At 37.2% G+C, this 26131-nt stretch overlaps 1 protein-coding gene across 13 annotated transcripts in view; it reads left to right on the top strand.

The window, feature by feature from the left end:
• Positions 1-26131, top strand: part of UBR3 (ubiquitin protein ligase E3 component n-recognin 3) — a 271060-nt gene that overhangs the window by 158951 nt on the left and 85978 nt on the right. For 7 of the 13 annotated variants that reach the window (XR_013518887.1, XM_054257546.2, XM_054257538.2 and 4 more), the window contains 4 exons: positions 9793-9926; positions 15986-16096; positions 21261-21473; positions 22947-23083. Coding sequence is in view for 10 of the 13 variants with exons in the window: in XM_054257546.2 (XP_054113521.1) it covers positions 9793-9926; positions 15986-16096; positions 21261-21473; positions 22947-23083 (595 nt within the window). In the remaining 3 variants the exon portion in view is untranslated. The remainder of the gene's footprint in view (positions 1-9792; positions 9927-15985; positions 16097-21260; positions 21474-22946; positions 23084-26131) is intronic. The other 6 variants (XR_013518889.1, XR_013518888.1, XM_054257541.2 and 3 more) reach the window with 1 other exon arrangement.

Here is a 26131-nt window from a genome sequence, read left to right as displayed (position 1 = left end):
TGGTTCCCATGATTGCTGATTACCGAGGAGGGGCATTCGGTACTTTCCATACAATCAGCCAAGAGGATATTTACAATAGTAAGTGGGCTTGTCAAGCAAGATATGGTTACAACGGTTATGTTTCTATAGCTCTAAGTACAACATGATCCAGCACAGGAACATGACCCAATATGCACTCAAAGGAGAAATGGTGGGGGTGATGAGGCAGAGGTTAAAATGGAGTCTGTCTGACTCAGCAAAATGGAGTCTGTCTGGCTAACACAGGGTAGGTTAGCACACAGTCATTTAAAGAGTTAACACCAGTGCTTCTCAAATTTGTCCAAAAAATAAAGAAGAGTGAACACTTCTATGAGGCTAGCATTCTGTGAGGCTAGCTTTGATACCAAAGCCAGATAAAGATAACACAGGAGAACAGTAGACCAATATTCCTTATGAATATACATGTAAAAATTCTCAACAAAATTCTAGCAAACTGAATGCAGCAGCATATTAAAAGGATTCTGCATTGTGATAATTATATTTTAGCTGGTGGCATCTACCAGCTTTTGTCTCTTATTTCTGTTGCTGTTATAAATCCTTCCAAAACTTTGGACCCACAGTGATACACCTAATGTTATTCCTTTTTCTAAGAGCAGCTCTTCTGATGCACATATCATGATGTTTTATCTGTAAGTACTTTAGAATATATCTCCTAAGGACAAGGATATTCTTTTTAAAAATTTTCTTTTCTTTTTCTTTTTTTTTGTTTTTTATTTTTGAGACAGAGTTTCTGTTGCACAGGCTAGAGTGCAATGGCGCAATCTCAACTCACTGCAACACCCACCTCCTGGGTTCAAGTGATTCTCATGCCTCAGCCTCTCGAGTAGTTGGGATTACAGGTGTGCACCACCACACACAGCTAATTTTTGTATTTTTAGTAGAGATGGGGTTTTGTCATGTTGGCCAGGCTGGTCTTGAACTCCTGGCTTCAAGTGATCCACCTACCTTGGTCTCCCAAAGTGCTGGGTTTACTGGAGTGAGGCACCACACCCAGCCCAAGGATATTCTTTTACAAAACCATGGTACCATTATCATTCCTAAGAAATGTAATATTAGTAACATCAAATATTGTTTCTATTCAGATTCTCTCAGTTGTCCCTGCAATATTTTTTGTGTTTCTTACTTGGATAAATGAAAATTGTATATATTTATGGGGTATGTAATTGTGATATTATATTTTGATATGTATACATTGTGGAATGATTAAATCAAGCTAATTAACATATATACCACTTTACCATTAGTCAAGTTGATTAGCATACACACATATACACTTATATCATTTTTTTGTGGTGAGAGTCAATAATATTTTTATAGCAGATATTTCTTGATCCACGATTGAATAAAAGATCATGCATTTCTTTTCATTGTCATTTCTTGTTAGTCTCCTGTAATTTAGAATGGTTTCTCTAGTCCCTTTTTAAAGTTTCAGAGTCCAGATTGGTTGTTCCATAGAATATCTCCGAGTCTGGATTTGTGTGATTATTTCCTTGTTATTAGATTGAAGTTAAACATTTTTGACAAGGGTATTATACAGGTGATGTCCCTTCCCACAGCATCACATCAGGAGGTTCACTGTGATAATTTGTCCTGCTATCGGTGATGCCAACCAAGTTTGTTCATTTGGGTAAGCTAGGAGGTAATCTGCAGGAGGATACATTAAGACTCTACTCACCCAAATACTCTTTTATTTGATTTTCCTTGCCCAGGTCAATGAATGTATTGTGTTATCTATTACTGTTACTATTCTTTTTAATACTCAACTTTTCTCAAATTTTACTTGTCAGAACTCCAGGTCCTTATAAATCTGCCTCCTCAATGTTTGAATACTTCTTTGCTCTTTTAATCACACATCCTTATGGGCTCACCTTTCACTTTTCCCCAACCTTTCTCCAGGGATCTCCTTTTCCTTTTAGTGAGAAATAGTATATTTAGAAGAAGTTTGTGAGTACTGGAGAGTTACAGATTCTAGGCTTTTTCAGTGGACAGATTTAGGAAGCCATCCATCCATCATGAGTTTATTATCATGTTATTTCTTTTCTTTCTTTTTCTTTTACTTTTTTTTATTATTATACTTTAAGTTCTGGGGTATATGTGCAGATTGTGCAGGTTTGCTACATAGTTATATGCATACCATGGTGGTTTGCTCCATCCATACCTCCATTATCTACATTAGGTGTTTCTCCTAATGTTATCCCTCCGCAGTCTCCCCACCGCCTGCTATCCTTCCTCTGTCCCCCTGACCACCTGACAGGCCCTGGTATGTAGTATTCCCCTCCCTGTGTCCATGTGTTCTCATTGTTTAAGACCCATTTATGATTGAGAACATGCAGTGTTTGGTTTTCTGTTCTTGTATCAGTTTGCCCAGAATGATGGGTTCTAGCTTCATACATGTCCCTGCAAAGGACATGAACTCATCCTTTTATATGGCTGCATAGTATTCCATGGTGTATATGGAATACCACATTTTCCTTATCTGGTCTATCACTGATGGTCACTTGTGTTGGTTCCAAGTCTTTGCTATTGTAAACAGTGCTTCAGTAAACATACGTGGGCATGTCTCTTTATAATGGAATGTTTTATAATCCTTTGGGTATATACCCAGTAATAGGATTGCTGGGTCAAGTGGTATTTCTTTTTCTAGGTCACTGAGGAATCGCCACACTGTCTTCCACAGTGGTTGAAGTAATTTAATTCACACTCACACCAACAATGTAAAAGCATTCCTATTTCTTCACATCCTCTCCAGCATCTGTTGTCTCCTGATTTTTTAATGATCACCATTCTAACTAGTGTGAGATGGTATCTCAATGTGGTTTTGATTTGCATTTCTCTAATGACCAGTGATGATGAGCTTTTTTTAATGTGTTTGTTGGCTACATAAATGCCTTCTTTTGAGAAGTGTCTGGTCATATCCTTTGCCCATTTTTTAATGGGATTGTTTGTTTTCTTCTTCTTGTATATTTGTTTAAGTTCTTTGTAGATCCTGGTTATTAGCCCGTCATCAGCTGGGTAGATTGCGAAATTTTTTTCCCCATTCTGTTGGTTGCTGGTTCACTCTAATGATAGTTTATTTTGCTGTGCAGAAAATCTTTTTTTTTTTTTTTTTTTTTAATTTTTATTGGATTTTAGGTTTTGGGGTACATGAGCAGAGCATGCAAGACAGTTGCGTAGGTACACACATGGTAGTGTGCTTTGCTTTTCTTCTCCCCTTCACCCACATTTGGCATTTCTCCCCAGGCTATCCCTCCCCACCTCCCCCTCCCACTGGCCCTCCCCTTTTCCCCCCAATAGACCCCACTGTTTAGTACTCCCCTTTCTGTGTCCATGTGTTCTCATTTTTCATCACCCACCTATGAGTGAGAATATGCGGTGTTTCATTTTCTGTTCTTGTGTCAGTTTGCTGAGGATGATGTTCTCCAGATTCATCCATGTCCCTACAAACGACACCAACTCAAACATTCGTGTACATGTGTCCTTATAGTAGAACGATTTACAGACTTTTGGATATATACCCAGTAATGGGATTGCTGGGTCAAATGGAATTTCTATTTCTAAGGCCTTGAGGAATCGCCACACCGTCTTCCACAATGGTTGAACTAATTTACACTCCCACCAACAGTGTAAAAGTGTTCCTTTTTCTCCACATCCTCTCCAGCATCTGTTGTCTCCAGATTTTTTAATGATCGCCATTCTAACTGGTGTGAGATGGTATCTCAATGTGGTTTTGATTTGCGTCTCTCTGATGACCAGTGACGATGAGCATTTTTTCATATGATTGTTGGCCTCATATATGTCTTCTTTCGTAAAGTATCTGTTCATATCCTTTGCCCACTTTTGAATGGGCTTGTTTGTTTTTTTCCTGTAAATCTGTTAGTGTTCTTTGTAAATTCTGGATATCAGCCCTTTGTCAGATGGGTAGACTGCGAAAATTTTTTCCCATTCTGTTGGTTGCCGATCTACTCTAGTGACTGTTTCTTTTGCCGTGCAGAAGCTGTGGAATTTCATTAGGTCCCATTTGTCTATTTTGGCTTTTGTTGCCAATGCTTTTGGTGTTTTGTTCATGAAGTCCTTGCCTACTCCTGTGTCCTGGATAGTTTTGCCTAGATTTCCTTCTAGGGTTTTTATGGTGCCAGGTCTTATGTTTAAGTCTTTAATCCATCTGGAGTTAATTTTAGTGTAAGGTGTCAGGAAGGGGTCCAGTTTCTGCTTTCTGCACATGGCTAGCCAGTTTTCCCAACACCATTTGTTAAACATGGAGTCCTTTCCCCATTGCTTGTTTTTGTCAGGTTTATCAAAGATTGTATAGTTGTATGTATGTTGTGTTGCCTCTGGTGCCTCTGTTTTGTTCCATTGGTCTATATCTCTGTTTTGGTACCAGTACCATGCTGTTTTGATTACTGTAGCCTTGTAGTATAGTTTGAAATCCGGTAGTGTGATGCCCCCACTGTGTTCTTTTTGCTTAGAATTGACTTGGCTATGCGGGCTCTCTTTTGGTTCCATATGAAGTTCATGGTGGTTTTTTCCAGTTCTGTGAAGAAAGTCGATGGTAGCTTGATGGGGATAGCGTTGATTCTGTAAATTACTTTGGGCAGTATAGCCATTTTCACGATATTAATTCTTCCTAACCATGAACGTGGAATGTTTCTCCATCTGTTTGTGTCCTCTCTGATTTCGTTGAGCAGTGGTTTGTAGTTCTCCTTGAAGAGGTCTCTTACGTTCCTTGTGAGTTGTATTCCAAGGTATTTTATTCTTTTTGTAGCAATTGCGAATGGCAGTTCGCTCTTGATTTGGCTTTCTTTAAGTCTGTTATTGGTGTAGACGAATGCTTGTGATTTTTGCACATTGATTTTATATCCTGAGACTTTGCTGAAGTTGCTTATCAGTTTCAGGAGTTTTTGGGCCGAGGCAATGGGGTCTTCTAGGTATACTATCATGTCGTCTGCAAATAGAAACAATTTGGCTTCCACCTTTCCTATTTGAATACCCTTTATTTCTTTTTCTTGCCTGATTGCTCTGGCTAGAACTTCCAGTACTATATTGAATAGGAGTGGTGAGAGAGGGCATCCTTGTCTAGTGCCAGATTTCAAAGGGAATGCTTCCAGTTTTTGCCCATTCAGTATGATATTGGCTGTTGGTTTGTCGTAAATAGCTTTTATTACTTTGAGATACGTTCCATCGATACCGAGTTTATTGAGGGTTTTTAGCATAAAGGGCTGTTGAATTTTGTCAAATGCCTTCTCTGCGTCAATTGAGATAATCATGTGGTTTTTGTTTTTGGTTCTTTTTATGTGGTGAATTACGTTTATAGACTTGCGTATGTTGAACCAGCCTTGCATCCCCGGGATGAATCCTACTTGATCATGATGAATAAGTTTTTTGATTTGCTGTTGCAATCGGCTTGCCAATATTTTATTGAAGATTTTTGCATCTATGTTCATCATGGATATTGGCCTGAAGTTTTCTTTTCTCGTTGGGTCTCTGCCGGGTTTTGGTATCAGGATGATGTTGGTCTCATGAAATGATTTGGGAAGGATTCCCTCTTTTTGGATTGTTTGAAATAGTTTTAGAAGGAATGGTACCAGCTCCTCCTTGTGTGTCTGGTAGAATTCGGCTGTGAACCCGTCTGGACCTGGGCTTTTTTTGTGTGGTAGGCTCTTAATTGCTGCCTCAACTTCAGACTTTGTTATTGGTCTATTCATAGTTTCAGCTTCCTCCTGGTTTAGGCTTGGGAGGACACAGGAGTCCAGGAATTTATCCATTTCCTCCAGGTTTACTAGTTTATGTGCATATAGTTGTTTGTAATATTCTCTGATGATGGTTTGAATTTCTGTGGAATCTGTGGTGATTTCCCCTTTATCATTTTTTATTGCGTCTATTTGGTTGTTCTCTCTTTTCTTTTTAATCAATCTGGCTAGTGGTCTGTCTATTTTGTTGATCTTTTCAAAAAACCAGCTCTTGGATTTATTGATTTTTTGAAGGGTTTTTCGTGTCTCAATCTCCTTCAGCTCAGCTCTGATCTTAGTTATTTCTTGTCTTCTGCTGGGTTTTGAGTTTTTTTGATCTTCCTCCTCTAGCTCTTTCAATTTTGACAATAGGGTGTCAATTTTGGATCTCTCCATTCTCCTCATATGGGCACTTATTGCTATATACTTTCCTCTAGAGACTGCTTTAAATGTGTCCCAGAGGTTCTGTGTCTTCGTTCTCATTGGTTTCGAAGAACTTCTTTATTTCTGCCTTCATTTCGTTGTTTACCCAGTAAACATTCAAGAGCCAGTTGTTCAGTTTCCATGAAGCTGTGTGGTTCTGGGTCGGTTTCTGTATTCTGAGTTCTAACTTGATTGCACTATGGTCTGAGAGGCTGTTTGTTATGATTTCAGTTGTTTTGCATTTGTTGAGCAGTGCTTTACTTCCAATTATGTGGTCAATTTTTGAGTAGGTGTGATGTGGTGCTGAGAAGAATGTGTATTCTGTGGATTTGGGGTGGAGAGTTCTGTAAATGTCTATCAGGTTTGCTTGCTCCAGGTCTGAGTTCAAGCCCTGGATATCCTTGTTGATTTTCTGTCTGGTTGATCTGTCTAGTATTGACAGTGGAGTGTTAATGTCTCCCACTATTATTGTGTGGGAGTCTAAGTCCTTTTGTAAGTCATTAAGAACTTGCCTTATGTATCTGGGTGCTCCTGCATTGGGTCCATATATGTTTAGGATCGTTAGCTCTTCTTGTTGTATCGATCCTTTTACCATTATGTAATGGCTTTCTTTGTCTCTTTTGATCTTTGTTGCTTTAAAGTCTATTTTATCAGAGATGAGAATTGCAACTCCTGCTTTTTTTTGCTTTCCATTAGCTTGGTAAATCTTCCTCCATCCCTTTATTTTGAGCCTTTGTGTATCCTTGCATGTGAGATGGGTTTCCTGGATACAGCACACTGATGGGTTTTGGCTTTTTATCCAATTTGCCAGTCTGTGTCTTTTGATTGGTGCATTTAGTCCATTTACATTTAGGGTTAATATTGTTATGTGTGAATTTGATACTGCCATTTTGATGCTAAGTGGCTGTTTTGCCTGTTAGTTGTTGTAGATTCTTCATTATGTTGATGCTCTTTAGCATTCAGTGTGATTTTGGAATGGCTGGTACTGGTTGTTCCTTTCTATGTGTAGTGCCTCTTTTAGGAGCTCTTGTAAAGCAGGCCTGGTGGTGACAAAATCTCTGAGTACTTGCTTGTTCGCAAAGGATTTTATTTTTCCTTCACTTCTGAAGCTCAGTTTGGCTGGATATGAAATTCTGGGTTGAAAGTTCTTTTCTTTAAGAATGTTGAATATTGGCCCCCACTCTCTTCTGGCTTGTAGTGTTTCTGCCGAGAGATCTGCTGTGAGTCTGATGAGCTGGGCAGGACCTCAACGGACATCCAAAAATAAAGCCCAAACCCCTCAACACAGAGCATTTGAGAAAAAAAAAAAGGGTTTTTTAATGAGCTCTGTTGCTGCAGAATCAAATATAGCAGCCTAACAGCCCTGAATGAACAACAGAGCTCACAGCTCAGCAATTAAGCCCCTATAAAGTACAAACTGTCTCCTCAAGCAGCTCCCTGACCCCTCTATATCCAAAAGACTGACATTAGGCAGGCATCATCCTGGGACAAAGATAGCAGAAAAAGAAACTGGTAGCATCCCTCGCTGTGCCACAGCTGCTAGAGGTGCACCCCAGACAAGCAGGGTCTGGAGCGGACCTCAGCAGTTGTACAGCGAAGGGGCTAGACAGGTAGAAGGAAAACCAAGCAACAGAAATACTTCATCATCAACATTCTGGGTGTCCACTCAGAAACCGAATCAAAAAGTCAGCAACTACGCAGACGACCAGCGGACAAATCCACAAAGATGGGAAGAAACCAGCGCAAAAAGGAGGAAAACACCCGAAACCAGAACACCTCGCCTCCTAGAAAGGACCAAAACTCCTCACCAGCAAGGGAACAAAGCTGGACGGAGAATGACTGTGACGAAATGACGGAATTAGACTTCAGAAGATGGATAATGAGAAACTTTTGTGAGCTAAAAGATCATGTATTAAATCAATGCAAAGAAACTAAGAACCTTGAATAAAGATTTGAAAAAAGGTTCGAGGAAATGATAACAAGAATGGATAACTTAGAGAGGAATATGAATGAATTAAAGGAGCTGAAAAACACAATACGAGAACTTCGCGAAGCAAACACAAGTTTCAATAGCCGAATTGACCAAGCAGAAGAAAGAATATCTGAAGTCGAAGGCCAACTCAATGAAATAAAACGAGAAACCAAGATTAGGGAAAAAAGCGCAAAAAGGAATGAACAAAGTCTCCAAGAAATGTGGGACTATGTGAAAAGACCTAACCTACATTTGATAGGTGTACCAGAAGGGGACGAAGAGAATGAATCCAAGCTGGAAAATACTCTTCAGGACATCATCCAGGAAAATTTCCCCCACCTAGCAAGACAGGCCAACACTCAATTGCAGGAAATACAGAGAACACCACAAAGATATTCCGCAAGAAGAGCAACCCCAAGGCACATAATCGTCAGATTCAACAGGGTTGAAATAAAGGAGAGAATACTAAGGGCAGCCAGAGAGAAAGGTCGGGTCACCCACAAAGGGAAGCCCATCAGAAGCTCTTAAGATTAATTAGATCCCATTTGTCTATTTTGGCTTTTGTTGCCATTGCTTTTGCTGTTTTAGTTATAAAGTCCTTGCCTATGCCTATGTCCTGAGGGTATTGCTAGGTTTTCTTCTAGGATTTTTATGGTGTTAGGTCTTATGTTTAAATCTTTAATACATCTGGAGTTAATTTTTGTGTAAGGTGTAAGGAAGGGATGCAGTTTCAGCTTTCTGCACATAGCCAGTTTTTCTAACACCATTTATTAAATAGGGAATCCTTTCCCCATTGCTTGTTTTTGTCAGGTTTGTCAAAGATCAGATGGTTGTAGATGTGTGGCATTGCTTCCAAGGCCTCTGTTCTGTTCCATTGGTCTTTATCTCTGTTTTGGTACCAGTACCATGCTGTTTTGATTACTGTAGCTTTGTAGTATAGTTTGAAGTCAGGTAGCATGGTGCTTCCAGCTTTGTTTCTTTTACTTATGATTGTCTTGACTATGCAGGCTCTCTTTTGGTTCCGTATGAAGTTTAAGGTGGTGTTTTCCAATTCTGTAATGAAAATCAGTGATAGTGTGCTGGGGATAGCATTGAATCTATACATTGCTTTGGGCAGTATGGCCATTTTGACGATACTGATTTTTTCTAACCATGAGCATGGAATATTTTTCCATCTGTTTGTGTCCTCTCTTATTCCCTTGAGCAGTGGTTTGTAGTTCTCCTTGAATAGGTCCTTCACATCGTTTGTTAGTTGTATTCCTAGGTATTTTATTCTCTTTGTAGCAGTTGTGAATGGGAGTTCACTCATGATTTGGCTGTTTGTCCGTTATTGGTGTATAGGAATGCTTGTGATTTCTGCACATTGATTTTGTATCCTGAGACTTTGCTGAAGTGTTCAGTGTTATTTTTTAAAGTATATTGGCATACTTGAAGCTTTATTTAGCCTGTAAAAGAAAACTAGAATACCACTTTCTTTGAGGGAGTCTTTAAAATATTTTAGTAGTGAAAAAGTTCAAGTAGCTTGTGGTAAATAACTCAGCTCTTCTTGGAGTTAGAGGTCTATGGCATTGATTTTTTTTTTTTTTTTTTTTTTTTTTTTGATTAATGAGCTTTTATTTGTTGTTAATGTAGTTTTGGGACAGTGCCGTGACAATGTTGAGCCAAAAAAATTGCCGATCACTGAAGAGGAGCAGATTTACCCTTGGGATACATGTGCAGCTGTTCATGACGTGAGGCTTTCGTTATTACAGCGTTATTTTAAGGATGTAAGTACTCTTTATAAAATAATACTTTTGTCTGCCGAGTTGATAGTTATTTCACTCCAGAATTTTATGTTATTCTTCTACCAAAATAGCATTCTGATGTTAAATTTGAAAGTTTATTGGAAAAAAATTAATATGTGGATAGAAAGAAACCTGTTAATAAACAGTTTAGGTAATAAATGCGATACCTTTGTTTTAAATGTTGTTTATTATGTGATATACACATTCTACTAAGTGGAATAATGAGTACAGCAAGTCCTTGAATAACAATGTTTCATTCAACATTGTTTTGTTACAATGTTGATGAGACAAAAATCAGTTCCCCACAGGGGCCACTGTCAGTATGGAGTTTGTGTGTTCTCCCCATGTCTCTGTGGGTTTTGTCTGGGTATTCAAGTTCCTCCTACTTTCTGAAGATATGCTGCACATTAGGTTAACTCACATGTCTAAATTGTTCTGGTCTGAGTGAGTATGGGTATGGTGGGTATGAGTGCATCCTGTCATGGGATCATGTCCTGCCCAGGGTTGATTCTTGCTTTGTGCTCTGAGATGCAGGAATAGGCTCCAGCCACCTATGACTGTGAACTGGAATAAGTAGGTTGGAAAATGAATGAAATAATGAAAACATATTATTGTAACGTAAAAATTTATGAAGTATATGATAATCCTACAGCTGCATAATAACAGTGTGGTATGAAAGGGATCAGTGAGCCTGCATACTTGTTATTGTTTCTTTTTTTTAATTGCATGGTAATAAGAAGTGTTCCTTAATGATTTTCGATTTGCTAACATTTATTCCTTAATTTAACCTATCACCACTACTACTGACAGCACTCACTGATTTGTCAAAAGTTGGGTAGATCATTATCTTACTTGTTTTTATTAACTTTTCTAAATGTATACACACTCCACATTTATTTCAGTGTTTCATATTAGAAATATTTTGGGTCTTTAGAAGTTTTGGTGATGTTTTTATAATCAGAAATATACTATAGGAATTTAACTCTTTTTTATATCAATTAGGCTATGGTTAAATTAGTTTTGTTCCACATCATTTTCTTAAAGTCACAGTTTCCAAGAACCTATTGATAACGTTAAGTGAGGACTTAATGTATTAAATTTATAGAAACTTTTATTATGGTAGGAATATTGTACAAAGATTTTTGCCCCCCTTTTACTTTCATTTAAAGATATATGATAAAATTTCATTATGATACTTTTAAAATGTAAAGTAAGGATGGATTTGATTCATATCTGCTATGACTTCTTATAAACCTCATAGAGATTTTTCATTATTTTGCATTTAGGAGCTCTGGCACTCATAGGTATCTCAAGATAAACTTTAGTAGCAGCAGGAATGTTAATGTCTTTTTTAAATTTCTGTATTCATTTCTTTTGATGTTTCCCAAGTGGATTATCAAATGGGGTTTTCTTTCTCCTGTTGTAGTTTTTTAAATCTGCTGTGTCTTGAATTAAATAATATCAGCTTAAAATATAAAGTAAAACATTATTTTTAGTTAGCTATATAAGATGATTATCTTGATTGATTTCCAAATAGAACTTCTTTCTTGCCCATAAATTCATTGATTTAAGTGCAAGAAATAAGTGGAAGACAGAATACATAATTAGAATAAATAAGAACTAAACTAGTAATGAAAAGAGCCAGAGTAGAGTCAGCTTCCTTAATATGCTAGACTGACAAGAAGGTTTCTGGTGGCTTCTACAAGAGCTGATGGACCTACAGTGAGGTGTTGTGTAGAGTAGAAAGTGTCCTAGACCAGAAAAACTGGAGTTTGCTCCTGATTCTGCCATTTCTGAGCAATGTGAGCTTGGCCAAATCCCTTAAGCAGTCTGAGACTCAATTTTCTCATCTGTAAAATAGGGCTGATAATGATCTTTCATACAGTAATCATCAGGTTAGAGTTCACTCTGCATACAATACAGGTCAATATAAATGTGAAGTGATGTTTAAATATTCAAGCTATCCCAATTAGGAAGGCTAGGTTAGGCCTTATAGGCAGTTTGGGTTAGGTAATAAGGTCATGATTCCATATATTTTCAGTGCCTTTAAAATGAAATTGTAGTTATTTTGTAGCAGTCTCTGTATGTGCATGTGTATAAATACATGTATGTGTGCACACACGTTTTTACACTTTTTTCTTTATTGTTTCTTCGGATATTTTACAGGATACATATATTACTTTATTAATCAGAGACCAACAAATATTTTCTTTTCAAGGAAAATTGGGATTGTATACTAAAGTTCTGCTTTTGCAGAAATTTGCTACCACCTTATTTAGAATTTATTTTCTTGTTATAATGACACAGGATTCTTTTTGTGCTGCTTCACCAGGCGGACACCTCTGTGGCTGGTGGGCCTCTTCCTGGGCTTTACTTTGGCCCACTGGACTCACTCTACCCAGGCTGGCTGTCAGGTTGTGCTTGGCTCACTCCCAGCCTGGATCCTGCAGCCACTGCAGCTCCATACTCTGCCTGTGGTGGGGCCAGGTGTGCTGCAAGCAGCTTCCATGACTGGGTGCTAGTATTCAAATGAGGGGGGTGCAGTGTCAACAGAAAACTTGGAGACACCAGCAGCTACAGAGCCCCAGTGGGGTGTCACAGCTTCTGCTTGGGGAGTGCTGAGGTCTGGGCCCCCAGAAGAGTCACAGCTCTTCAGTCCTGTAGTCTGGTGAATGGGAGCGTGTCACAACTCTCTTCATTCCCGCCACCCACAGCTCGGTGAGCCAGCCAAGAGCATGTTACAACCCTTTTTGCTCCTGCCATTTGGCAGGTAGGTTCTTGTCCCGCAACCAAGAAGAATGAGGTACATAGACACCAGAGAGTGAGGAAGGCAGAGAAGAATTTTATCAAGTGACAGAAAAGATCTTAAGAAGAGGGGACCTGAAGTGGGTAGCCTTTTGTGTGAGAGGGGGCCTGAAAGTGGGTAGCCACCTGTCTCACTGAGTCTAGGGTTTTTATGGTCTCAGAATGGGGGAGTGCTGAGACCCCATTCAGCACAATGGCAGAGTGCTGAATGGTCCATGGGTGGATCTGATAAAAGCACCATTCGATTGGCTTAAAGGCATCGAGGAAGTTCTCACTCCAGTCATAGACTCTACCCAAAGCTGCAGCTCAGTTTTCAGGCTTTAACTTGTCTGTGGTTTGAAGGTTGGGTTTCACCAGGGACCTGTCCCTGTCTGCCTAGGTATTTGTCTGTCTCCTGCCACTATCAATAATGCTGGTTTTAATGTTTATCATTTTGAATTACTTTAGAGTAAAAAGGTAAAGATGAATCCCAACACCAAATAGAAAACTTAAAAAAAAATCAATCAAACCTAGACCTAAGAGCATAATAATTTTGAGGGAAGAGAATGTACAATAAATGAGAGCAAAAAGGTAGAGTATTTCTTTTTTTCAGCCAGAGTAATTATTCATTTCTTGAAAAAAATCGTTTTTATAAAAAGTCTCTGAGCTGAAATCTGTGTTGGATTATGCTCTGTTGTGTTTCTTTTAGGGATTGTGACATTTTTATTCCTACAGCATTACTCTTGTATGCCTTCACAAGAGCTGTTTTATGTATAGATGGTGTATTCCCTAGACTGCATACCTCTGTAGGTCCAGGGCTATGCTTTATGTTGATTCAGGGGTTAGCACATGCTATGTGTGTTGTAGATGCTTACTGGGTTTCTTACACTGAATTACTCTAAATATAAGAGTACCTGAGTGATAGCTAGACCAGATAGTATAGAGCAGAAGAATGACTATCAGTGGGCACTGATATTGATTATAGGATTAAACTGTAGATTCTGCTGTCTTTAGATTAAATGCATGCATTTTACAGAGTTGACATGTAGAATATTAGTTATGTAAGACAGTGCATTCGCTGTAGAAACTAGAAGTGCAATACATGGGAAATATGACACAGCAGAGAGAAGGAACCTGAGCTGTGGAGTCAGACAGACTTGGGTTTGAACTTACAACTTAGTGATCTTGGTAAGGTTATCATTTCTCTTTTAAAATAACTCCAGCTACGGCATGAGATTTTAATAATTACTGAGGTTGTGACATTTCAGTGTTAGACACTTAGCACGGTGGGGGATAGTTGAGGTCTCCCTAAAATACTAGTCTCGCATTATTAAGTGTTATCCTGCATTTTTTCACTGGCAAACTCAAACATCTAAAAGTATATACAAATGACTCATTTTCAGTTTTAAATGCTAACCATTTTTATTAAAAAATATAGATTAATTATCTTTTTATAGTATAGTGCCAGGGACAGCAGCTGGTTTATTAACTGACTACCAATCATTCTAACACCAAAATGATCTAACACCAAAATCTGCTTCAATTTCAAGCAGCTCTAAAACATAAAACAAAGATGAGCATGCCTCCTCTTGCTTTTCTGATTTGTAACAGTAGAAGCTTGCTCACCAGCTGTATTTGATTTTATGTTGCCTCACATCTTTAAATTGGCTGGAAAGTCATTTTGTACCATGTAATACATAGTACTTTCAATTTTAGATACTCATGAAGAGTCTTGACTTAATACAGGAACTTTGTTTCCTATCATTTAAAGGTCATTGGTTATCTTACCTTATAAAAATGAAAAAGATTGACTCAGTTTTTTAAGCATGTAAATACATGCTTGTTTGATGGCTCTCATATAATTGTTTATTATATGCTGCCACTCCTGTTAGAACTTGTGCCTTCATATTGTTCTGGCCTGGCCATGTATTTACTACAGATTGTAGAGGGTGAATTCAAGTTTAGGCCCAAATGCTGTTTGACAGAGGCCAAATGATGAAAATTCTGAGAAAGAGATTTTAGGAGGAAAAGGCTTTAGCCTATTTATATGTTTGGAGGGAGGAATTAATAATGAAAGAAAAGTTGAAGATGTAAAAGAGAAAGGAAAAATGAAAGAAAGAAACTTAAAACAAATTTGGAAAGGATGTATAGTTTGCTTATATAGTCTTGGACCCTTCTTTACTGTATATTATATTAAAACCTTGTAAATATTAAGGCATGTTTTTGGGTTATTCTTGTGACTAGATTTGTACTTCATAAAGATGTATGGAGGGTACATCATGGAGAGAACAAATTTGAATTAAGGAGATGAGTTAAGAAACTGTTTAAGAACCTCTTCTCCCACTCCATGGGAAATAGACTTGAATATTATATAATGGGAATGAAGAGGAAAGACCAAAATCATGAGTTATTTAGGAGATAGAATCCATATGATTTGAGAACTGATACTGTGGTATGAAGGTGAGAGTGTGATATGGAATGATGATTGGCTTTCTAACTTGGTGACTAAATAGATTGTGGAGTTGTTAAACCAAGAGGAAGGAATGACTCATGGAGAAGATTACAGTCTACATTTTTGGCACATTGATTTGATTTTATCTGTGGGACATTAAACTGGAGATTTCTGGATGGCATGAGTACTTATATCTAACACTCAGGCAAGAGATCTAAGCTTGCAGGGTAGTTGAAATTACTGCTTAAATCACTAGGAAGAATAGTTTTAATGAGAAGAGAGTAGCACTGAGAATAGAACGTTGAGGAGTATAGACATTGAAGGGGTAGGTGAAGAAAAAAGAGTACTAGAAGAAAGACTAAGAAAAACAGTTAAAGATGTAGAAACAAAACTGAGAGAGTAGCTTTAAACCAGAGGGAAGTAGGCATTTCAAGAAGTAAGTTGTTAATGTCAGAAATCACAGACAGATTAAGTACCATACTAATCTCAGCAACAGTATAGTTTACACTGAACTATAGTATAATATTGAAAACATATATTTTATGGGTGGATAAAGGCTGGTTCATAATATTTATTCTCTTTCATTATGAGTACAGAAGTTTGGGAGGTACAACTTAATGGTATTCCAATTTTAAAGATAGTGCCTTAAGGCTATCTAGTCAGGCATGAGTTGATATCACAAAAATAAAAAACTCCACATTAATATAAAAATAGGAAACCATGCAGAGGTTTATGTGGACATATTCGTATTTAAATATGTTTATACTTATTTAAAATTAATTGTATTTGTCTTTTTATTTTGAAGAGTTCGTGTCTCTTGGCAGTATCAATTGGCTGGGAAGGAGGTGTTTTTGTACAAACCTGTGGTCACACATTACATATAGATTGTCATAAATCTTACATGGAATCATTACGGGTAAGTTGATTGCAAAATTTTTTTTAAAGGTGTATGTATCTTTCCAGGTGTTAAATATTTTTTATAGTATATACATCTCAATTTCAGCTCATCTTTTTAGGTGATTTGATCACCATATAAACTATCCAGTCTCACAGTTCTTCTTTAACACAGGCCTTTTAAACTTTAAGGATTTTCATTTTTTAATTTCATTTTAGCAACTGGCCAGGCACAGTGGCTCATGCCTGTAATCCCAGCACTTTGGGAGGCTGAGGTGGGCAGATCACTTGAGGGCAGGAGTTTGAGATCAGCCTGGCCAATGTGGCCCCCTGGCCAACCTGTCGAAATCCCGTCTCTACTAAAAATACATTAAGTAGGCAGGCATAGTGGCATGCACCTGTAATCCCAACTACTTGGGAGGCTGAGCAGGAGAATCACTTGAATCCGTGAGGCAGAGGTTGTAGGGAACTGAGATTGCACCATTACACTCCAGCCTGGGCAACAGAGCAAGACTGTCTCAAAAAAAAAAAAAAAGAAAAAAATTTTTTTCACTTTAGCAACTGACTTCCATAGCTGCAATTTAGACTTTGCTACTCTCTCTGAAATATTAAGCTTTAATATCCTACCTTATGATCTTATTATATGATTATCATATAAGTTCTCTTATCTTCACTCTCATTATTGTGATTTGCCTCTGACATCAGGATCTATAGTCCCTTAATCCTTTGAATTTTTTCCTAGTGTATCAGCTTTTTGCTAGCCTCACCTTCTTGTACTATACCCATTCTGTTCTTGGCAATCTCGTTTAAGTGACCTCCTTTGATTTTAGACCCAGGCAGCTATCCCTGCTAGAAAAGTCATAAAATGGCTGGGCGCATGTCGCACACCTGTAATCCCAGCACTTTGGGAGGCTGAGGCGGGCAGATCACAAGGTCAAGAGATCAAAACCATCCTGGCCAATATGGTGAAACCCTGTCTCTACTAAAAATACAAAAATTAGCTGGGCATGGTGGCATGTGCCTGTAATCCCAGCTACTCGGGAGGCTAAGGCAGGAGAATCACTTGAACCTGGGAGGCAGAGATTGCAGTGAGCTGAGATTGCATTACTGCACTCCAGCCTGTGACAGAGCAAGACTCTGTCTCAAAAAAAAAAAAGAAAAGTCATAAAACTAGGTGAACAGTTATTATCACAAACTTGTGGCTTCCTATAACAGTGGCTTAGACTAGTGTTGTGGGCTGGGCTGTAAATATTACCTATTAATTCATTTACCTGTCTTTGATCAGTTCCCTCTCCTGTTTTCCTCAGGAGCTGTTCCAGACTTTTGCCTCCCCTATCCCAGACTCTTCCTGTAAACCCCAAGATTCATTTCTTTTTAACAAAATCTGTCTCTTCCTTTGTCATTAAGAAAACAGTATTTGTTGTCATATTCCCTTAGATTCCTATCTTGCTTTTCTATTCCCTGATAAGTGATTCCAACATCCCCACCAATCTTTTCTTTGCTATATTGAGGTCGTACTGTAGTCCTTATTCTGTTCAGAAATAACTTTTTCTGCCTGTTCGCTGGTAGTCCTTTCTCCCCAGCATCTCAGGGGCCTTGATTCATCAGTAGGTAACCTCTTTTCCTTCTGTATTTTCAGTTTTTCTGCCTCTTCTGTCCCTTCTCAGCTCATCAGGAGCTGAGTTCAAATCTCTCCCATTCAGAATCCTTCCCTGGACCTTACATTTTCTTATTTTCCTGTAGCTGAAGACTTCTCTTTCTCCTTCATCCAGCTTTTTCTTTTTGAGATAGGGTCTCACTCTGTTGCCCAGGATAGATTGCAGTGGCCCAATCATAGCTCACTGAAGCCTCATGCTCCTGAGTTCAAGCAGCGTAACTTCTTAAAAGCAGCTTCTCAAGTACAGGTCTACTGTATTCCCATGTTCCTAACTCAGAAGCAGTAGATATCTCTTTTTTCCTTCCTATTCCTCACCTCTCACTTTCAGTCCCTTACCAAAATTCTGTTGATTTTTGCCTTCTAAATCTCACTTGGCTGTGTTCTACCTTTATTAATCCAGCTGCTACTTTTTTGTATGCCTTCCTCACTCATCTTGATTATAGGAATTTATTTCTTGTTGATTTCCTTATTCCAGGTATAATTTATTTACTACATTAATCTTTCTAAAATTTAAATCAACAATATGTGTTGTTGGCTTAAAATCTCTTGCTGTCTTCCTCCTGATGGGATAAAGTTCACTATTCTCTGAATGGCATTCAGGGACTCCAGGATCTGGGCTTGCCTGTTGCTTTAGTGTTGTCTTCCATCAATTCAACACTAGTAGGCTAATTAATAGTTCCTTAAGCACATTATGCATTTTTTCATATCCCTGTATTCAACTATTCATTCAACAAATATTTATTCAGTATGTATAGTGTTCTAGATACTATGATAGTCATTGTGGATACGGTGGTACATAGGGCACAGTTCCTTCCCTCAATGAGTTTACTATGTATTACATAAGAGAGACAAGTAAACAGTTACAGTATGCATGCTACATGTTAGGTATACACAGAGTCTTACTGGAATATCTTCCAGGTGCCAGAACATTTTGATGAGGTAAGTTACTTAAGTGATGAGAGATGAGACAGAATAAGTAATTAAGGTTTACATTGTAAGAGACCTTCTGGTCCATTTAAAGGATTTGGACTTTATATAGATTTCTTAGAGAAAGTCATTAAAGACTCTTAAGCAGAGATATAACATGTCCAGAAAAATCACTGTGACAGTTGTGTGGAAAGGGAATTGCAGAGAAGTAAGAAAGAATGCGGTGGGAGCTTAGACTTAGTCATATCTATGAAGATGGACAGGAGAGTACAGATTTGAAATATATTTAGAAGGACAGTCTTCTGGAGCAAGAGAGGGAAGAAGGAATCAAGGTGAGAGGTGATGACATTGAAAGATTTTAATTGGAAATAAAATCTCACATTAGACATTAGAAACATTAGGTCATGTAATGGTACGTTTGGGGGACTACATAGAAGAGAGATTAGTAAAGGGAATAGAAAGAAGAAAGTAGATGGAAGGACTGGTGGGATTAATTAATTATATATTTGTGACGGGAGAAGGGAGGATGCTGAAGGAGTTGCAGTGAGTCTCTTGTCTCTGAGATAGGAGGTATAACCTTACACTCTTAGAGTAAAAGGGGCAGGGATGGGGAAGGTGAGGGACTTGACAAGTAAGGAGGTGGTTTAAAAAACCACTTTGGGGGCCAGGCATTGATGGCTCACAACTCTAATTCTAGCACTTTGGGAGGCCGAGGTGGGCAGATCACCTGAGGTCAGGAGTTTGAGACCAGCCTGGCTAACATGGCAAAACTCTGTCTCTACTAAAAATACAAAAATTAGCCAGGTGTGGTGGTGGGCGCCTGTAATCCCAGCTACTCAGGAGGCTGAGGCAGGAGAATCGCTTGAATTGGAGAGGCAGAGGTTGCAGTGAGCTGAGATTGCGCCATTGCACTCCAGCCTGGGCAACAAGAGCGAAACTCCATCTCAGAAAAAAAGAAAAACCACTTTGGGACTGGGTGAGAGAGTGCTTCCTAGGATGTTGGAGAAAGAGTGTCGGGTAGTATTCAGGACAAAGTTGAGGTTGGAAACAGTTTGTATCAAGAAGGCATTTCATTTTTCTCTGACAACACTCAGTTTGAGTGCAGAATTGGAGAAGGCATACACTGGATTAATTTAGTATGAAGGCTTTGTTTGGTGTGAATGATGAAAAGACACATGGAGGGGGAGTAGAAAGTATTACCATGAGTTTTTGAAGTGGTAGACAATGGTGTACAGATAGGATAGGAAAAACCTGATGAACTGGGAGAAAAAGAAGGGAGTAAAGGAGGTAGAAGTTGGTAGTCAGAATATACGATGTTTGAATTTGACATTTTCAGATCTAGAGTAATTTTGAGTTATTACAGGACAAGGATGTTGTTATGGTAACAGGTGCTGAAGTAGAGTGGAAGTCAAAAGTATAGGAGCTGATGAGGTTAAGGAGCTGAAGGACTAAGGTATAGGTTTGGTTGGTTGTCTACATACATATTGAAACTGCACAGGAAGATGCAGGACTTGGAGTGATGAGGAAAACATATCAAGGTACCAAAGTCTTCAGTGGTTGCAGGCAGTTGGTGGCAGTGAAAAGGAGGAAAAGGATAGTATTGCTAAATGACATAAGCCACAAAGACAAGAGAATGCTGAAGTAATCTCGGGCCAGCACCAGAGGGTGTTGAGATGTGAGAGATGTAGGAGGGTGAGTTGAGAGGGTTTCTGGGGGTGCTTCAGTAGAGAACCTATCTTCAATTACAGCAAAAAAGAGTATCTAGCATTCTTTGGAATTGAGACTGTAAAGAAGCTTATCACAAAATGTTCTTCTGTGGCCAGGACCCTTGCCCCAACCTTTTAGCATACTCTTTTTTTTTTTTTTAGCCAATTTTTAAAACTTACCTCACAAGTCACCTTCTCTGGGAAGGCTTCTCTGTTGTTGCATTTATCACACTATAACTTATCTGTCTGATTTTGGTTTTAAATTATGAGTACCTTAAGAAGAAAAAAATGTATCTTAACTCTATGCGATCACCATCACAGGATTTATCACATAGTAGGAACTTAGTAAGTGTTTGTAGAATTGGATTCAGGAAGATACCTTGTTACATTTTTAAGGACTTAAGAAGTTAATGTCAAAAAGGGAAAAAAGAATTCCTAGTTCTCTTAGTCAAAGTGCATGAGATGCAAAATACAGTGAAGTGAGCACTAACTCAGTTGTCCAGTCAGTTGTATTCAGCAGTTAGACACCTTAGAAGGCACTTTTTAAAAGGCTTATTTACTCTCAAAAGCTATTTGTCCTAGATCAAAGAACATGAGCTTTGGGATAATCTTCCCAGTAGTCAGTTACATGTTTCATACTAAGAGAAGAGTAAGGTACTTAAACAGTGTATTGGTGAGGATTACAAATGCATGCCACCATATGTAATTGCTATGATGTAAGAAGTGATTTGGTGAACTTTAACAGTTAAATAAGGGATTTTGTTTATTTCTTTATAACATATATTAGAGATGTCTTTTTTTGTATGGCTCGTTAATATACTATTAAATGGGTGGTATAATTTGTGTTTCCTGTAATTGTGTGTATCATACATCTGTATGTTTATTTCATCTTTTAGAATGACCAGGTTCTTCAGGGCTTCTCAGTGGACAAAGGAGAATTCACGTGTCCCCTCTGTAGGCAGTTTGCTAACAGTGTTCTTCCTTGTTATCCTGGAAGCAATGTGGAAAATAACCTTTGGCAACGTCCTAGCAACAAAAGCATACACGATCTCATAAAGGAAGTGGAGGAGCTGCAGGGACGACCGGGAGCTTTCCCAGTAAGCATCAGTGTAAGGCATAAGTATCTTGGTTAACTCAGCTCTGATTTTCAGCTTTCATTTTCATTCAGTTTATAAATTACTCTGGACTTTTACATATTTAGTAGAAATTGCTTTTAGAGGTTTTGTTCTCTTCTATTTATACTTAAAGTAATAGCACAAATTATTATCAAAGACTATACTTCTCTTTAGTCTAAATTCTTAGTTTTAATATATATCTTCCATGTCAAGAACCTCTATAGGCTTAGATATAGTTTGGCTCTTTTAAGATCTTGAAGTAGGTCAGGTGTGGTGACTCTCGCCTGTGATCCGAGGACTTTGGGAGGCTGAGGTGCACGGATAACTTAAGGTCAGGAGTTTGAGACCAGCCTGTCCAATGTGGCAAAACCTGATCTCTACTAAAAACACAAAAATTAGCCAGGCGTGGTGGCATGCATTTGTAATCCTAGCGACCCAGGAGGCTGAGGCAGGAGAATCCCTCGAACCCGGGAGGCAGAGGTTGCAGTGAGCCAAGATCATGCTGCTGCACTTCAGCCTGGGCAACAGAGCAAGACTCCATTTCAAAGAAAAAAGAAGGATTTAAAAGCAAATACAAAAGCTATATATATAGATAGAGAGAGAGTGTGTGTGTGCGTGTGTGTGTGTATAAAGCACAATTTAATTGCTGAAACACATGCCCATTAGGTGTATTAGGATTAAGAAATATTTACACAGACATGCAAATGTATTTACTGTGTATGTGTATGTGTATTAGAGAGATAATATATTGTGTGATTGAACTGTTCATCATAAGCCAGACTACTGTGGGGAGTGGAGTGGAACTCATCTTTTATCCCATCTAGTAGGATTTATTTGGCTTAAATTCTTAAAATATTTCACCTTCATTATAGATTTATGATATGATCTCTGAGAGAAGTGACAACTGTGTCTGGTTTATGTTGTAAATTTGTGAAAACTGTGAATATTTGACTTCTGAAACGGAAATGCATACTTTAAACAGATAGATTAATCCAGCAATTCCCTTTCTCAAGTGAAGACTAATTTTAGAATTTATGTTTTTTTCTTTTATAAATTCAAATTGTTATGTGTTTAAAATATGCTTAAGCTTAAGGAACATTGATATTATTATTTGAAAATGAACTTAAGTGAAAGTCAGGTTTTTTATAGACATGGAAACTTTATTCTAAAATATTATTTTAATACCATCCTCTCATTGGCTTAGAATAGTTTATATGGTTAATTCATAGTTGTATTACAGTGTTACCAGTCATAATGTAGAATTAGAATAAAAGATCACTGTATAAGAGAGTATTTTTAGATTGATTTTTTCTTTGTACACTAAATATATTTATAATAGATAATGTTCTGTTTTAACTTTTTAATTTTAATTTCCTAGTATGTTCATATAATAAATGTTCTAGTTTTAGGCCATTATTAAAGAAGATGAATATAAACTTTATATATATGTTTGCATTTTTCTTATAGTCAGAAACAAACTTAAGTAAAGAAATGGAATCTGTAATGAAAGATATAAAAAATACCACTCAGAAGAAATATAGAGACTATAGCAAGACCCCGGGCTCACCAGACAATGATTTTCTCTTTATGTACTCTGTTGCTAGGTAGGTATATATAGTATATACTTTTTAGTTTACTTATTATTAATAGTTGATTTTATTATTTAATAAATATTTGTTTTATTTATTTAAAGGATACATAATTTTAATATCAGTTGAAATTATGGCTAGTTTTAGTGCTTCCTAGGGTAACTATAAATGTGCAGCTTTTATTTCCTGAAGAGGTTTTATTTTAATGAAATATTTGTGTAAATGTTACTAAGCATTATAGTACATGAGGAAAAAGTATGCTACTAACATTTCGGGACAGATGTGTACCTCAAAGCATGTGAATATTTATATGAGACCTGTCAAAAAGTGATAATACTGAGAACTAAAACATTGTAATATGTTAGACACTTTGATTTATGGAAAAATAAGAATAGTAAGAAGTAGAACTTTGTTTTAAATAGAAAACAAAAAGATCTAGTGATATCCTAGAGGACAGGAGTTTAGAAAAGTCAGATTAGAGAGAGGAAGCAAGGCATCAGGAGTGTTCTAAACTTCTATGTGTATTGAGTAGAATTGTTAGAATACTTCTAACAAGAAAGCTGTTAGAAGTAAATGTTTTTCATCTTTCATATTAGGAAGGATTAGTCTAATTGTATTCAATACATAAGTAGTAGTTCTAAATAGGAATTTTGGAAAACTTGAGTGAAAATGCAGAACTGTAAAATAAGTAAATAGAGGAGAAACAGACACAGTTAAGAACTTGTAAATTCATTCTGCTAAAACTGACTGTACATCCTTTGATATCTCTGGAAGCATACTTTGTATTTTATCCAAGTAGTATCATAGTAGATAAGATTTAGAGAGATATTATGACTTGAAGTCATACAGCAAGTTAGTGGCAGAGTAGGATCTCTTGAGTCAAGGTTTTGTGTTTTTTTCAATTGTGTCTTCCTTTTTCCTCTCCTATGTTTAGCTTTTTATAGGTTGTATTATGTATATAGTTAATCGAGGCTATTCTCTGTGGCCCGCTCCTGGAACAGAGGGTAACAAAAGAGTAAATAAACTATGCATAGCCTTTGGAACCCAGGAGAAATGGAACCAGACTTAGAGAAATTGTAGCAGGCAAATTAGAGCTCAAGATAAGGAACATTAGTTGGTCTGAGAATGCAAATACTAGACATGGGTTGATGTAAAAGGATCTAATGAATTGGAAAGTAACTTTGTAGTCAGTATATTCCTAGATTCTGTTTATCTAGAATGTTTTCAGGAGGGGCATAACAGTTAATTTAGTATTTTGTTTCTGGAGAGTTACCAGTTACTGCATTCTTGCAATAAAAGACACTTTATGTGAAAACTAAGCTGAATGTAAGTTCATTTTGCCAGGGTGCCAAGGTTTTACAGAACTCCCTATGATATTGTGATTATAACATGGTAGAAGATTGGGTTGAATATGGACCAACTCAGTTCTGCTATGTATATTTATACACATACACGCACACAGAACTACACACATTTATGTTGCTCATGTATTTGTGCTTTTAATATTATTAGAGTTGGCCTTTTAAGAAAATCTTTATTGAATGGGAATAATCTGTTCTTGGAATTTTCCTGTAGTATGATAAATCAAACAATTTGATTTAATAATAATTTGGTAGACATTTTAGATCCTTATTTCTTGCTTTAGGTTTATAAGTAACTTATATAAAAAGCTTGCAGAGATAATGGGAGACCTTCTGGATCAAGACATTTTGGCTTCTCTCTCTTTTTTTTTTTGAGAAGCAGGACAGATGTCAAATGCTTTACTAAGATGTAGGCGGAGAAACAGAGAAAATAGATCTCCCCAATCCTTTTCTGAAACTTAATGATAAACTCTAACGCATCAAAACAGTAATTCTGAAAATGAGTGTATGTAACACATTAAGATTTTATTATCCTTTGCTTGGAATTCCCCAAAATATTGCTAAGCTTTTCCAGTGAAGTGGCATTCCTTCTCTAAGTTTTGCTTCATCATTTTAAAGAAGGCTGGGTATGGAAGTAAAACTTAGAGAAGGAATGCCATCTCACTGGAAGAGCTTTGCAATATTTTGGGGAATTCCAAGCAAAGGATAATAAAGTTTTATCCAAGCAATACAAGGCAGGAGGATTGCTTGAGCCCAGGAGTTTGAGACCAGCCTGGACAACATAGTAACACCCTATCACTATGATAAATAAAAAAAAATTAGCTAGGTTTGTTGGCATACATCTGTAATCCCAGCTACTTAGGAGGCTGAGATGGGAGGATTATTTGAGCTGCCAGCGATGGTAGGACGAAGCTATAGTGAGCTGTGATTGAGCCACTGCACTTCAGCTTGGGCAACTGAGGAAGACCCTGTCTCAAAAAATAAAAAATAAGAAAAATAAAGTGATGCAGAAATTAACAACACATATTGAAAGAAAAAAGTATGTTGTATTCTATTTAAATAGGTTGTAATTTTCTCAAAATAGGAAGCCAGGTCTTTAATTTTATGCCTAACATAAAACTTATTTCACAAATACTTAGGATTATAGGAACATTTATTCCTAAAAGGTGAACATTAAAATATTTAGCAGTATTTAAATATTTAAGTAAAATATTTAGCATTAAACTTACTTTGAATTAAGTTGTGAATTAAATGTAGTGAATTTTAAATGTATAATTCATTAGAACTTGCATATTTATTTGTACTTAGTAACTTAAGTGGAATACAACCCTGATTTCTTAGAGCTGAATTTCTCCCTGCTGAAGAAGTAATTTTATTTGCTCTTCAGGGAATTTAAATTTTGGATATTAAGAAACAAAGTATTTCTGGTGAGTTTTAAAGCTTTTTTTTTTTTTTTTTTGGTAAGACAGTACATATTTTTTGGTTTTTAATTTTATTTGCGTGGTGAAGCCTTGGGGAATTTTCTGAGGGTATCAGAGAAGAAACTGTTGGAAAATCCATTCAAAATTAAAATAATTTAAAAATTAATCAAAATCACTACATTCGAGTTTTGATGTATTTCCAAAATTTTCATTCTGTTGCAAATATCAGTCATCTAAACAGATAATGGAAAGCTAATTTTGGGGAAGAAAGTTTTCTTTTT

The sequence above is a fragment of the Callithrix jacchus genome, chromosome 6 (genome assembly GCF_049354715.1).
Source record: "Callithrix jacchus isolate 240 chromosome 6, calJac240_pri, whole genome shotgun sequence".
Taxonomy (NCBI): Eukaryota; Metazoa; Chordata; class Mammalia; order Primates; family Cebidae; genus Callithrix; species Callithrix jacchus.
Note: the sequence above shows the minus strand (reverse complement) of the source record. Positions and strands in the feature narration are given on the sequence as shown.